General features: G+C 37.2%; 1 protein-coding gene across 1 annotated transcript in view; it reads left to right on the forward strand.

Annotated features, from left to right (window-relative positions):
• Positions 1 to 4,758: 4,758 nt before the first annotated feature.
• The window catches only part of LOC137657650 (uncharacterized), a 65,138-nt gene continuing 53,935 nt past the window's right edge, over positions 4,759 to 15,961 (forward strand). The window contains exons 1-3 of the mRNA XM_068392050.1: positions 4,759 to 4,928; positions 8,704 to 8,841; positions 9,844 to 9,932. Coding sequence (XP_068248151.1) covers positions 8,727 to 8,841; positions 9,844 to 9,932 — 204 coding nt within the window. The 5' untranslated portion in view covers positions 4,759 to 4,928; positions 8,704 to 8,726. The remainder of the gene's footprint in view (positions 4,929 to 8,703; positions 8,842 to 9,843; positions 9,933 to 15,961) is intronic.

Genomic DNA, 15,961 nt, shown 5'->3' on the forward strand with positions numbered 1-15,961 from the left:
GGAAATTGTATCCCATTCTTAACATTGAAAAGGCAAGAGAACTTAAAGGCTAAATATTTATATAAAGACACTTGCATGCACTTATACAAATGTCATCATTAATCACCAATATCAAGGAAATTGTATCCCATTCTTAATACTGAAAAGGCAAAAGACTTAAGGGCTTAATATTTATCCAAAGACACTTGCATGCACTTATACAAATGACATCATTAATCACCAATATAAAGGAAATTGTATCCCATTCTTAATCGAAATAAAAATGTCAAGCAATCCTTCTTTATTAGCTGAACCAGAGGGTATTTCATTTGCCCGAGTTCATAAGTAATTTCAAATGAGACAATTAAGAATGATATATCACAACAATTCATATGACCTCACTCAGTGTTTAATCTGTGAAAACAACCACAATAATAATAATAATAATAATAATAATAATAATAATAATAATAATAATAATAATAATAATAATAATAATATATGATACTAGGTCGTTGGAAGAGAACCGCAGTTCCTTTATAATAATAATAATAATAATAATAATAATAATAATAATAATAATAATAATAATAATAATAATAATACTAGGTCGTTGGAAGAGAACCTCAGTTCCTTAACAACAACAGCAACAACAACTATAATAATAATAATAATAATAATAATAATAATAATAATAATAATAATAATAATAATAATAATAATAATAATAATAATAACATTTGTCATTATTTAACCTACTGTTTTCTAATGTATAATTTTTTTTTTTCTAAACTCTTATATCCCTCCTTCCCCTGTACCCAAAATCAATATATACTCTAGTCGTTCAGTATAATCAACTACACTTCCCTCGAAATCAGTATAAAAAATGATAACATAACCTTGTAGACAATCCGTAGACTTGCTCGATAGACGAGTGATAAAGTTCTGTAGCAAAAGAACTCATCATTATAGACATTACGTCATGAAAAAAAGATTCAATTTGATTACAGTGCACCCCTCCTTTGTACCTGAATATTATGTTCAGTTCACCTACATACAATCTTGGTGTGCGTGGGACAAGGCAGGTGAGTCCCCTGGTTGGAAAAAACGAGGACTGAAATAAAAAAAAAAATCATTCCTTGAGTTTTTCTTAGGGTTTATAGCGGTTTGTACTGTGCCTCTTTCACTTCCTGGTTAATAAATATAGCAATGGAAACCTAAAGGTTTTATTTCTTTATTAACATAGTTAAAAATATTCTTATCGTTATCATTACACGGATGATTATTATCCGAAAATTACGTTGTTCCTTTTCCCAACCATTTGAAACATGCTGAGTGGGAAGGGATAGATCAACGTGGTGAAAGGGTTTGCGTATCGCCACGATCAACAAAGCTGTACTAACTAGGGTTACCCATACTAGGTTGGTTTGCTGTGAGCGATCAGACTAAAGACTCCCTCCATCGCCAATCCGTAGTTGGACAGCGCGGTGATGAAATTGGCCAAAACCCAAACATGAATAAGAACATATATTATGAGGCCTTTGTTCTGTAGTGGGATAAACACATCTGCATTTGTTATTATTATTATTATTATTATTATTATTATTATTATTATTATTATTATTATTATTATTATTATTATTAGCTAAGCAACAACTCTAATTGGAAAAGCAAGATGATATAGGCTAAGCCTAAGGGCTCCAACAGGGAAAAATAGCCCAGTGTGGAAAGGAAATAACTAAAGGATATGAGAAATAATTAATAGTTAATGAAATATTTTAAAAACAATAACATCATCAAAACAGTTATTTCACATATAAACTATACAAAGACTTATGTCAGCCTGTTCAAGATAACATTTGCTGCAACTTTGAACTTTTGAAGTTCTACCGATCCAACTACCCGATTAGGAAGATCATTCCACAACTTGTCACAGCTGGAATAAAACTTCTAGAATACTGTGTAGTATTAAGCCGCATGATGGAGATGGCCTGACTGTTGTTGTTGTTGTTGTTGTTGTTGATAATTGTAAACGTTTTGGTCTGTACATGGCTGTGATGCGCGTGTGAACATAAATGTACGGAAACGTATTGAAAGCACTGTGCTTTTTTTAAGTATGTAACATTTGCACTATTTCACCAATAAAGCTAAATATCTACCAGCTTTTGCTTCCTCTTGCAAAATAGATAGTAACAGCAGCATGGCCTTTGATATTCTACTTCCCAGGGCTAGCTACTTTCGGTGGAAAATACATACCGTATTCATTATTACCCCTATTATCTATCTATCTATCTATCTATCTATCTACACAGTATATGTATATACATACATACAAATACTTATATGCATTGTAGCTAGCTGCACTGGTTAGAAATAGTCCCTGGGAAGTAGAAAGGTGGTTTGGTCGTATAGTGAGAACCGGAAAAGGGTTACTTACTTGAAGTCCTGTAAAACGAATAACATTTATGAGATGAATCAGTAGCGTTAGAAGGAATGATCCTTGATATACAGAGAGTGTAAGGATATAATGTTTCTCCACCTCTTTCCTATTTCCTTTTTCTTTTATCTACCCATTTTTTTTCATTCTCACAGTTTTACTGTTCATTACTACCGCCAACGAAGTTAGGAGGAGGTTATGTTTTCGCCCCTGTTTGTCTGTTTGTTTCTAAACAACTTCCTGGCCACAAATTTACTCACAGAGTAGTGAAACTTTCATAGATTAATTCTTATGTTGAGACGTGGAAGTGGTCAAATTTTGAAAGTACAAGGTCAAAGGTCAAGATCAAGGTCGAGCAAAAAGCCGACCGAATTAACCCTAATCTTAACCCAAAGTTCACACATGGTTATCACACAGACTTCAAATACGCCTACGGTCTAAATTGATTCTGGAAAAGGCAAGCTGGTTTCGAGAAATAATCTGCCTTGGAGGAGGTCTACACTCTGAGTACTTTTCAGTGTATGCTTATTCATTATACCCTTATGCTCTTCCTTATTCCATTTCTGATTCTTTATCATTTTTATTCCCTTTTATCTCATCCAGTTGCTACTTTTAAACTAACTCTTCTCGTCTACAGAGCGAATATTTAAAGTACAAATGAGATTGGGTTGTTTGTTAAAGAAACTATTTTAAAATATGAATTATCTACAACACTGCATGATATCTTCTGTGTATGTATATATATATATATATATATATATATATATATATATATATATATATATATATATATATATATATATATATATTACTTGCTAAGCGACAACCCTAGTTGGAAAAGCAGGAGGCTATAAACCCAGGGGCTCCAACAGGGAAAATAGCCCAGTGAGGAAAGGAAACAAGGAAAAATGATTTTTTAAGAAGAGTAACATGAAAATAAATATTTCCTATATAAACTATAATAAACTAACAAAACATGGGGAAGAGAAACCCCCAAGCAAGAGAACTCTAACCCAAGACAGTGGAAGACCATGGTAGAGTGGCTATGGCACTACCCAAGACTAGAGGACAATGGTTTGATTTTGGAGTGTTCTTCTCCTAGAATAGCTGCTGACCATAGCTAAAGAATCTCTTCTACCCTTAACCAGGGGAACGTGGCAACTGAACAATTACAGTTCAGTAACCCTTTGGGTGAAGAAGAAGTGTTTGGTAATCTCAGTGTTATCATGTGTATGAGGACAAAGGAGAATAAGTAATGAATAGGCCAGACTATTCACTGTGTGTAGGCAAAGTGGAAAATGAACCGCAATCAGAGAGAAGGGTCCAATGTAGTACTGACTGGTCAATCAAAAGATCCCATAACTCTCTAGCGGTAGTATCTCAACGGGTGGCTGGTGGCGTGGCCAACGTAATATATATATATATATATATATATATATATATATATATATATATATATATATATATATATATATATATATATATATATATATATATATATATATATATATATATATATATATATAGGCCTACTCTTGCTATTTACCAACGGCATATATGACCATTTTCAAGAAATACAGTATTATGTTTCTTCATTTTATTTATATTGCGTTTGTCAAACTTCAGAAGTTCAAACTTGCAGTGATAATAATAATAATAATAATAATAATTATTATTATTATTATTATTATTATTATTATTATTATTATTATTATTATTATTATTATTATTATGACGGTTGTCATAAGTTTATATGAGACAGATCTAACGTAGTTATTGATCTTAAAATGTTTAGTATTAATTATTCACTACTTCTCATTTAGTTTATTCATTTCCTTTCCTCATTGAGATATTTTTCCCCGTTGGAACCCTTGGGCTGATTATATCCTGCTTTTTCATCTAGGTATATATAGGCTATTAGCTATTAATGATAATGACAATAATTTATCACAAGACCTGTCTTAATAGTTTTTAATGAAAATGACGTTCGGGATCCAATGCAACATAACTTTTTATGATAAAGCTATCAGATCTCATTGTTGCTTAGTATAATATATTTTCTATACATGTCTATGATTTTAATTATAGCCTTAAAACTGTTGTAGTGGGATTGTCTTTATTCTGTATAAAATATGATACAGGAAAATTATAATACTTTTCATACATTCCGAACACTTCTGTGTTTACTAAAACCCTGCCAAGGTATTCATTGGTTACCGTGATGATACACGTAAAACAAACACGTGATATGCAATTAGAATGATAAAGATGAAATAAATATAAATTAAGCATATTTCTAATTAAATATATATGCGAATTATATCACATATTAACAGGAAAAATATTAACAATTTCCCGAACAGCAACTTTCCTGGTGACGTGTGTTGACAACACAGCTGAGAGCTGACAGTGCATTGGGGTTTGGTTCGTTCATGCAATGCGGGCAAATAACACCATTAAATTTGCTGTAGTGTTCCTAGGTCCCATGCAGAGGGAATAACATCTTTATTATGTAAGTAATCATCAATTGCATATGCTGTCTCTTAAAATGGAAACCTAAATTCCAGAGTGGAGGATAAAATTTGAGTAGCGATAGCTCGGGGTAGCTTGCCCGGTGAATATTAGCTTAACACATATACTGGTATTCCAATTTTGACTTTTCATCAGTTTTTTTATGAATGGGAAGGTATTTAAGCCTGCTAGTTCAACCAGTGCATATAGCCTAACTCTGTGTTAGACTATGCTGAGTACCCAGAATCGCTAGCCTAGCCCAAACCTATACTAGGTTAGATTACCTTCGTAAGCCCACATACAATATAACAAAGGAAATTAATTAGGTAATATGACTTTAATTTTGGCAATTCATCACTTGCTCTGACAATAGTAAATTTTGAAGGGTGTATGATAGCGGCCACCTGTATGTATTGTCTAACTTAGAATACGGCAGCGAAAGGTGGTCGCCTGGGGGGCGTTAGCTCCCCTGTTAGGTAATTAGGTAAGGAAACGGCTTGTAGGTTAGGTTAGTTGATGTCCATTTTTAATGAATGCACGAGGAACTGGCCGCTGATATACAAAGGCCCCAATTTTGAAACCTCGTTTCGGTTAATGTATGATGCCCTAATTTCTAGCGAAAACTGGAATTCGCTATAAGAAATGGACGAGTGCTAGCTAGTTTGGTATTTTTCTCTATATGTTTAATGGGGGTTGGGGCTTAATAACTTATGTATTGGTATATTAAAATGTGAAGTATGTTTTTCACACTAAGTCCATTGTTTACTTCTGAGAGACTGAAGGTGACTTGTTGCGCATGCGTTTTCCCATGTTTTGGGGAGCTTTCTATGTATTTACAATGACGTATTTGTCATGTGTTTTTTTTTAAACCAATTAACAGCTTACAGTTACTTCTTCATAAGTTTCCGAATGTTGTTCTATAATAGCCATTTTTTTTCCCACCTTCGTGTTCAGTTTCCACTTAGCCATCATCTCGTAAAGACATCTCCAATTGGGAACTTAAGGGAAGCACATCAATCTATTTTGAAATTTAGAGTAATTTCGTTTACGTCGGCAATTGATTATTATGGAAATGCTCTCCGTTCAGTGTAAAGCTATTGTTACTCGTGTAATTAAAAAATAAGAGCGAAATAATGCCTCAAAGGTCTGATTCTGACTTAATTTTCAGTGAAGGCCAGCATATTTTCTACTACAAAGCTTTTGTAAAGATTGCCAAAAAAAAAAATAAAGTGACGGTGTCAATCAAAATGTATGGAATTATTAGTGATTTACTTTTTCATAATGATTGACTTTATCATATTGTAAGGACTAATTTGTGATTTACTTTTAGTTTGTGACCTAGGAAGGGGTGGGAGTCCGGGTAGCGGTTGTGACCTGGGAAGGGGGGTCTGCCCCAGCTAGGGGTTTTGACCTGGAAGTACTAGGTTAGGTTTGGTGGGTTTGTTAGGTTCTGTATCCTTTTACAGATCTCAAAAGTGTTAAGTAATCATGTTTGGCTGGTTTTTGGCCATTTACATAAACCATATATTTTTTCAACTGGTTATCTTGGGCTTATTTGGCTTTTCTGACCATTATTATTGCTGTAAATCACTCGTTTATGACATTTCCCTACCCAAAAAAAACCCCGGTTTCCCAATGTTGGCCCCCATAATTGTCTATATAAAGGGTTCCAAAAACTCATGAATGGGTGGTTTGCCCCAATAATCAAGGTCAGAAATGCACAAAACACAAGATAACGAGTAGGAAAAAGTTATTTAACTCCTATTTCTAATGAACGTATGAGGAACTGGCCGCTGATATATAAAGGCTCCAATTTTGAAACCTCGTTTCTTCCTAACCTAACGTAGGAAGCTGAAGCCTACCCATCCTTGCACTTCCCCCTCAACTTTCGCAACGGATCTAGATTATTGTGTTCTTTCTTATCAAATACTGAGGTATCCCTGAAAGGTTCACATGTAATATCATATCCCATGTTTTTCCTAAGAGGTTAACTAGTGTTTTATGAAATGCCGACCAATTGTGATGCAAGCCTCTCCTTTCTGTGTTGGTCCAGTCTCCAACATATAACAATGGCTAGTTATATGATGCTCTAGCTTCTAGTCAAATAAACAAACCATACTTTTTTCCAACTTGTTACAGTGAACCCTCGCTACTTCGCGGTTCGACCATCGTGGATTCACCACTTCGCGGATTTTTTTCATAACCCATATATATATGGTAATATATTGGTAATAACAAAATCAACATACTGTACTGAATAATCAATATAATCGATGCAAAAACTAACCTATACACAGATGTGTACAGTAAATGCGTTTGTTTCTTCATTATGATCAGAGAAACGTAAACAAAACATAGGTTGCCATTTTTTATCGTGCTTTTTGGCGTGTTTAGGAAACGCATGATATAAAATCGCCTTTAATATTTGTGCCTGTTTTAGTTTAGGGTACTGTAGTACATGCATTAAGTGTTCTGTACATTAAAGGGTAGTTTGTTAACAGTACTACGTACAAGGGAAGGTTTTAAAAGTCTGAATATACATGTTAAATAAATAGGTAAATATGGTGTCACTACTTCGTGGATTTTCACCTATCGCGGCCGGGTCTGGAACCTATCTACCGCGATAAACGAGGGTTCACTGTATTTTATGTTTTATTAATTTCTGACCAAGATTATTGGTTCAAACCACCTGTTCATAAGTTTTCCGATGTCGCCTGTATAAATGCGTTTATGGGGATCCTAGTGGGAAACAAGGGTGTTTGTGTGAGGAAACAATAATGTTGTACCACAACTGGAAAGAAACTTTTAGAAAAGATATAGTCCTTAAATATTTTGTACGAGTAATCGTGTGCCGACTATCTTACACCTTTTGGTTTGGACAGGTAAACCTATTAGTCCAGATGAAGAGAAGGTCAGTAATTGGACATGGTTTCAGAATGTAAATGAAAGATAATTTTAATTAAGAAACCTTAACAGGCTTTTATTATTATAATACTGTACTGTACTGTACTTTTTTCCAAAGGTATTTTTATTGAAGGAAAAATTTTAAAACAATGAAAAATATAAAATACTGTTTGTTGTTAGAAAGCTGAATAGGATATATCATGGTCATAATTTAACCTACCTTGTTTTAACAATAACTAGTGTAGTGATAGATTTTAACATAAGCTTATACCATCCTGCTTTTTCAACTATGGTTATAGCTTAGCTAGTAATAGTAATAGTTGGTAAAAACTACTCCAATCTAATTCAAGTAAATCTGATTTTAAAGATTAATTATCTTCATGAGTGGATCTTTTCAAAATGAGGTTATTGCACTGTTAGATTTAAGAATTAGAACAAATGTAGTACATTTTAGGCAATCCATCAGTGTTTCAATACTTACCAATGCTTTATCCTCACTTCATTTGTTTTTATCTACAACTTTCTCTTTGTCAATGTTAAGCTTATGTACCTCCTGATTGCCATAGAGGATAGTCAGGTCAAGGAGACTGTTTCTTGACAACTTGGATTTTGTTAGTCCATTTACAAGAAATCAAGGGTGGGAAGCCTACTGATTACAGTCCCTTGGATCTAGAACTGTGCTGACTACTAAAAATGTCAATGGTTGAATTAACTAGAGAACCATCATCCCTAATATTGTAACTGCAAACAGTCTTAGTTTAACCGATATTCTGTACTGTAGTTCAGTGTTTTATTTGTCTGCTACTATCCTTAGGCTGTTCAGGAATTGCATAGAATAAAATGTGGTTATATAATTGTATCATTGTTTTCAGAGTGCTAAGGAGCCTCCTGAAGTATGTCTGAAATCCAGGTACCACCAGGACTTGTCGATGCCGTAGATAGTTTGAAGGAAGCACTGAAAGCTGGACGAACTGACATCTTTAGGAAGTTACTAGATGCTTGTGAAACAAGTAAGTCTATGTTCTATGCCCTGTATACAAGACAGGAATTCTCCCAAATGTTTTTGGAACACCAAGGCTATTTATGCAACGTAAATGTTAAAGACACAAAGGTTTCTCGTAATCGCCTTTAAAATATGCATATTGTATAATATCACGAGAAAATTAAATATGTTCAGCTCTACTCATAAGTATTTTCTATGTCTAATAAAATATCGCTGTCAGAATCGTGCAGTGATAAATAAAAATCGATACTGACATCAAGTCATTGACTTTTAACTAGGTAAGTGGCTGTAACGTGAAATTGCTTTTTGGTCTGACTGTAATGCTAAATTTGGCATTGTATATTATTATTGAGTAGGGCTGAACTTATTTCATGTTCTCATGTTATTTCTCTAATGAGCTTTCTTTCAAAAGAAGTGTGACTTTTTTAACTTATAAAAGTTAACAAATTACCAGAGCTGCTATACCGGTTCAAACTTCATTATTTTTTGGCTTAAAATAACATAACATGCTTTATCTAAATGAAAATTATTTTAGTTTATGATGAAGTAAAGTTAAAATACTACAACTTTTAGTTTTATTTTCAAGAGAGAGGGAGAGAGAGAATACGTATCAGAATCTTTTCATATAGCTGATCACATATTTTAATAACTCATCTTGCATTTCATATTACCAAGTATTACATAATCATATACAGTACAGAACTGTATTATGTTTTAGAGCCTATTTTAATAATTCTCCTTAATTTTATCTTTAAAATAGGAGAGAGCGAGAGAGAGAGAGAGAGAGAGAGAGAGAGAGAGAGAGAGAGAGAGAGAGAGAGAGAGAGAGAGAGAGATCCCTAGGGTTTTTGTATGAGGGCTCAGATAATATGACCGCAGATAAAGATGTTTTACTATCTTTAGTATGGAAGTACAGTACGTACATGTACAGTATGTTTATTCATAGAAACTTAAGTGTTTGTAATGCTATTGTTGCCAAGACATATTTTAACTTAATTCAAATTAACAGCTGATAATGGTGGTGGAATTCACGAACAAAAGCAGCTGATTAATTCCTTGGCGACGGAAGATGGGACCTTTTTGCATATGGCCACTAAGGTATGATAATAAGACGGTTGCTTTTACTTTCTTCATTTATATTTTTTTTTTTTTTGTAGAGTCCACTTTTGATTTTGCCACTAGTTTTAATTTTCCTGTTGGACTATACTGCAGACGATGTAGCATAGTGCTTATGCCAAGTTATTTGTCCGGACAAGAAGTGATTGTCATTATGTGCAATTTTTTTTTATTCTGGATCATAGAGGTTTTAGATTTGTTACATTATTTTGACTTTTTGTCCAGTTTTTGGCAAATTGCATTTTCTTGTAGATTGGATATAATTCCCAAGAGACTTCAGTCGTTTGTTTATGGAAAAGATCTCGTGAATTATGTTTTTAGGTATACAGTATGTGACAGTTAGTTGAGAGGCAAAGTTGTTATTGGTAGAAGTATTTTGTCTTTATTGTCAGTACTGTACACTATACTGAAAACTTCTTAAGCATAACTTAATTATATTACTGTTAATATTGTTTTTTTATTTGTGAAAAAGGTAGGACCTGTAGTAAGAATTATGGGATTCAGTAGAATTGATCCCCCAAACTTTCTGTAAGTAATTTAGGGAAGCAGTGGATACACAAGATACACATTGGGCATTTAAAGTCTGCTCCTAAATTTCAAAGGAAAGGGGTAGTTCTTTGCACTATCACACAATGTCCTGGAGACTGATTGAATGCACATAAGATCAGCACCCAAGATCCTTCGTCACTGAACGTAGAACCAGGAGGAACCAGGTGATGGCTGCTGATAACCCCCTATCAGAAGTTCAGGGTGTTAGTAAGGTCATGTGTACTTGTCAGTCTATCAAACTGTAAGTACAACTTGAACTTTGAACCTAAGATAGCCTAAAGCTGCTTCAAAGAGGCAAGATTTTGGCAATTGTAGGTGAAGCATAGATTCAAAATACATTCCTTCATACGACACTATTCAGACAAAACTAAAGGAGTTACGTGGAATAGTTTAATTCCAGCTTCAGCCTACTCCTTTGACCATCATTAACATGGGGAAATCTGTCACCTTATTGAAAGCCATCCTAGAGTACAGTACAGTATGGAGATGATAAGAATGACTAATGAGATTACAGTCTCATTTCTAGACCTCATTAGGGTTCATCTTGAGTGGTTGTTTTCCAATGACATGGGAAAACTTTATCAGTTTCCACTTTTTATTTTTGCAATGCAGTGTTACTTTTTATGTTTGACTATATATAAAAAAAATAAAAGACAGTGAGCAGCACTGCTGGTTGCCAAAAGGATCCTAAAGTGCACTATGGAAGGCACACTGCCATGGGGTAGCCCCCTTCGTGGTGTACCATGTGTACCGTAACTTTGGTGTTTAGATTGAAGTACATTATTAATTTGTTAGAATGCAAATTCATTACCTTACCTTAACCTTTTATATATCCGTGTTAAGGTTTGATAAAAACAATATTTTTCAATATTAAACTTAGCCGGTGATCATATAAGCTGCAACTCTGTTGCTCAACAGAATAACCTACGGTCAAAATACGCCAGCGATCGCTATGCAGGTGGGGGTGTACATCAACAGCGCCATCTGTCGAGCAGGTACTTAGTACTCCAAGTAAACAAGAACCAATTTTCTCTCTGTCGGGCTACCGGCAAGACCTACTAATACGCTGTTACTAACTGGATTTGTTTTCACAACTATTTGGTGAAGTACACTATTCTAGTTTTGAGCTTTCGCTATGCAGGGGTTTTATCTTCATCTCAAAACTTGAACTCGTTTTGGATAGATTTAATTATGGTGACAAAGAGAGTATGGACTCTCTTTCACTTTTAAATGGCCGATCCTTCCCTTAGACGGAAGTGTGTTTAGGTTTTTAGTAATTGCTTAACACGTTATAGATCTATATATTTTATCTCTCTCCGCCTTTATTAGGCCTCTTCGATTAACTTTCCATTTATTATAAACATATAAAAATAATTTTTTTATGTTTTGTTTATATGCGACCTTTCCTGATAGTAGGCGGTCCTAACTTGGAACCGAAGTTAATCAACGTTGAGCCCGTTATATCGTATTTAGCCTTTAAAGAATTTAAAACTTTTTAAATTTAATGTTTTATGAAAGAATTTCTTTGATAGACTTCGTACTGTTTTCAAAGATGACTAACGTTTAGACTACGCAGTTGTTGACGTTCAGGACGTTCAACATGCGCTCTATCGTTACGATAGAGAGAGAGTGTATCACGGTTTCACTTTGCAGTAAGAGTAAATCGATTCTGACGTTTCGTTCATTCTTTCTTAGCTTAAATGTTTTAAATTCTAAATTAAAGGAACTTTTTATTTGGAAAACCTTTCAGTTTTTTCCTTTAGTCAAATAACATGTTTTTTTTTTGACGATATATAATTGGGCTCTTCTCTTAGGTGCGAAATCAAGAGAGAAAGAGAGAGAGAGATAGAGACGGAGGGGAGAGAGGAGAAAAAAACGTTCCGTTCAAGCGGGTAACGTTGTTCTCGTGTTAGGCCTACTCTCCTCCCTAGTCGCTGTACGGGGAAGAAGGTAAAACGTTTCTAGGGTTTTATTCTTGTCCCCAGGCTATGTGCGGTGAGAGATTGTAAACGTAGTTTATTTGAACTAGTGTTTAGTCTCTTTCCCAGCCACTGAATTCTTTATCTTTATATATGTTTTCTGTTTTTTGACAGTATAGACAGTCAAAGCAGTCTCGAGTGAACACTGTATGTCCTCACGCACCTGTTGTGGTTGACAGTTCAGTTGTTGACAGTTCACAGACTGTCAAGCAGTTACATGACGTTGCCTTCTGGTCTGCTACTAATGCACCAGTGCTGTATGTCCTCACACACCTGTTGTGGTTGACAGTTCAGTTGTTGACAGTTCACAGACTGTCAAGCAGTTACATGACGTTGCCTTCTGGTCTGCTACTAATGCACCAGTGAGAGACTCACTGAGATAACCTAGCTTTTATCGGACAAGGTTCCTGTAGATGAGAAAGTGCTGTTCTCCCTCCTACTGATATTCCCTTGAGGACTCTGTCATTTGGAGAGGAGCCTTAAGCTGCTTAGCCTCCTATGGACTTTAATTAAATCATGATGATTTTTTAAGGATCTTCGTCCGGATCTTGTAACTGCTGCTCCTCGTTCGCCTAAACGTCAGAACTTACACTAGGCCTAGCTACTTCGAAGCCGTTGTTTTTAAGCTAGTGCTCTCTCGCTCTCCTAGAGAGCGTTATGTTGGCTAGGCGACTGGTTTTTGCACCAGGAGGAGTTTTAGGGATACAGCCTTTGATTTCCCTTCTTTTAAACTGGCTTATAGAGCGAGAGTCTGATAGGACACGAGAGAAGTTCTCGGCTTGGGAGTTCATGCCTCTGCCCAGATAGACTTCTCAATTCTGGTAGACTCGCCCTGGCGCCTAGCCAGGAGACGCTCCAAGTTGTTTACGGGTCAACTTCTCAACTTTTGTCGAGCCTTTGAAGTTTTGCTGTACTATTATGTCACACATAACAAGGCTTTCAGGGATGGTAAATGGTTCCGCCTCAGTCGCTAACCCCGTCTGTTGCCACACCTGCTCCCGTAGACCCTAAATGGGCTTTGCTGCAAGACATGCAGTCCAAGCTTGCGTCCTTGATAGAGGACTTAAATGCGGAGAAGAACCTTCTGGCCAACAACCTTCCAACCGGTTGGTTGTGCGCCCTGTTGACGCTGAGGTAACCTACTCGCGTCTGCCAGTTGAGGTGGTTCCTCCTTCTGGCCAACAACCTTCCAACCGGTCGGTTGTGCGCCCTGTTGACGCTGAGGTAACCTACTCGCGTCTGCCAGTTGAAGTGGTTCCTCCACCGATGCGACCCAGTGTGGGTTGCCAGTCGCACGTTGACGTTAAGCGACGCTCGGAGGTGGTTGTTGACGTTCAGGACGTTCAACAACCAGCAGAGGTGACTTGTTGTGACGCAGTGCGTCAACCTCAGCAACCCGGTAGGGTGTTGACTGCACAACCCAGACAGTCTAGACAGTTTCGGGTTGACGCTGTACTTCCTCGCGCACCCATGGTTGTTGACAGTTCACAGACTGTGCAGCAGTGCCATGATATTGCGTCCGGCTCCGTCACGCATACACCAGTGCGACCGGATTCAGCGAGTCAGACGTTGCCCACTCCGTTGCCGTTTCCCCATCAGTTTCGGATGAGGAACCCTCTGATGAGGACGTTGCTGAACAAGACGATCAGCCCCAGCCCTGCTATCCATCCAGAAGATGCTGAAGAAGGAACGCTGCCCAGTCAGGCTGTGGATGAGTCTGGTAGGGACACTGTCATCCGTGGATCAATTTGTGTCACTAGGAAGACTACTCCTCCGTCCTCTTCTATACCATCTAGCTTTTCACTGGAAAAAGGACAAGACGCTAGAAGCGGTCTCGATCCCGGTTTCCGGAAAGATAAAGTCTTGTCTGACTTGGTGAAAGGACTATATCAACCTTAGAGAGGGTCTTCCCCTGACTGTTCAGACTCCCAACCACGTTCTCTTCTCGGACGCATCGGACGTAGGCTGGGGTGCGACATTAGACGGTAGGGAATGCTCGGGATTATGGAACTCGAGTCAAAGGACAATGCATTTCAACTGCAAGGAGCTACTGGCAGTACGTCTGACCTGGAAAAGCTTCAGGTCTCTCCTTCAAGGCAAAGTGGTGGAGGTGAACTCGGACAACACCACGGCTTTGGCGTACATCTCCAAGCAAGGAGGGACCTACTCTCTGACATTGTACGAGAGCGCAAGGGACCTCCTCACCTGGTCAAAAGGTCTAGACATATCACTAGTAACGAGGTTCATCCAAGGCAACTTGAATGTCATGGCAGATTGTCTCATTCGGAAGGGACAAATAACTCCAACAGAATGGACCCTCCACAAGGATGTATGCAAGAGACTTTGGGCCACCTGGGGCCAGCCAACCATAGATCTCTTCGCAACCTCGATGACCAAGAGGCTCCCAATATTTTGCTCACCAATCCCGGACCCAGCAGCAGTTCATATAGATGCCTTTCTACTAGATTGGTCACATCTAGATCTATATGCATTCCCTCCGTTCAAGATTGTCAACAAGGTACTGCAGAAGTTCGCCTCTCACGAAGGGACAAGGTTGACGCTAGTTGCTTCCCTCTGGCAGCCAGAGCGATTGCTAGAGCAAGGAGAACATCCACCCTTAGAGTCTACCAATCGAAGTGGGAAATCTTCCGAAACTGGTGCAAGTCAGTATCCGTATCCTCGACCAGTACCTCTGTAACTCAAATAGCTGACTTTCTCTTATATCTGAGGAAAGAACGATCTCTTTCAGCTCCCACTATCAAGGGTTACAGAAGCATGTTGGCATCAGTCTTCCGTCATGGAGGCTTAGATCTTTCCAACAATAAAGATCTACAGGACCTCCTTAAGTCTTTTGAGACCACGAAGGAGCGTCGTTTGGTTACACCTGGTTGGAATTTAGACGTGGTACTAAGATTCCTTATGTCAGACAGGTTCGAACCGCTACAATCAGCCTTCCTGAAAGATCTCACCTTAAAGACTCTTTTCCTGATATGCTTAGCCACAGCTAAAAGAGTCAGTGAGATTCATGCCTTCAGCAAGAACATCGGATTCTCATCCGAAACGGCTACATGTTCTACAACTTGGTTTTCTAGCCAAACACGAGCTGCCTTCTCGGCCTTGACCAATATCGTTCGATATTCCAAACTTATCGTATGGTTGGAAATGAACTAGAAAGAGTCTTATGTCCTGTAAGAGCTCTTAAGTTCTATTTAAAAACCTTTACGAGGCCCGTCTGAAGCTTTATGGTGTTCAGTTAAGAATCCATCTTTGCCTATGTCAAAGAATGCTTTATCCTATTTTATCAGACTGTTAATACGAGAAGCTCATTCCCATCTGAATGAGGAAGACCAAGCTTTGCTGAAGGTAAGGACACACGAAGTTAGAGCTGTCGCAACTTCCGTGGCCTTTAAACAAAATAGATCTCTGCAAAGTATAATCGACGCAACCTATTGGAAAAGCAAATCAGTGTTCGCGTCTTTTTAT

The sequence above is a fragment of the Palaemon carinicauda genome, chromosome 18, assembly GCF_036898095.1.
Source record: "Palaemon carinicauda isolate YSFRI2023 chromosome 18, ASM3689809v2, whole genome shotgun sequence".
NCBI lineage: Eukaryota > Metazoa > Arthropoda > Malacostraca > Decapoda > Palaemonidae > Palaemon > Palaemon carinicauda.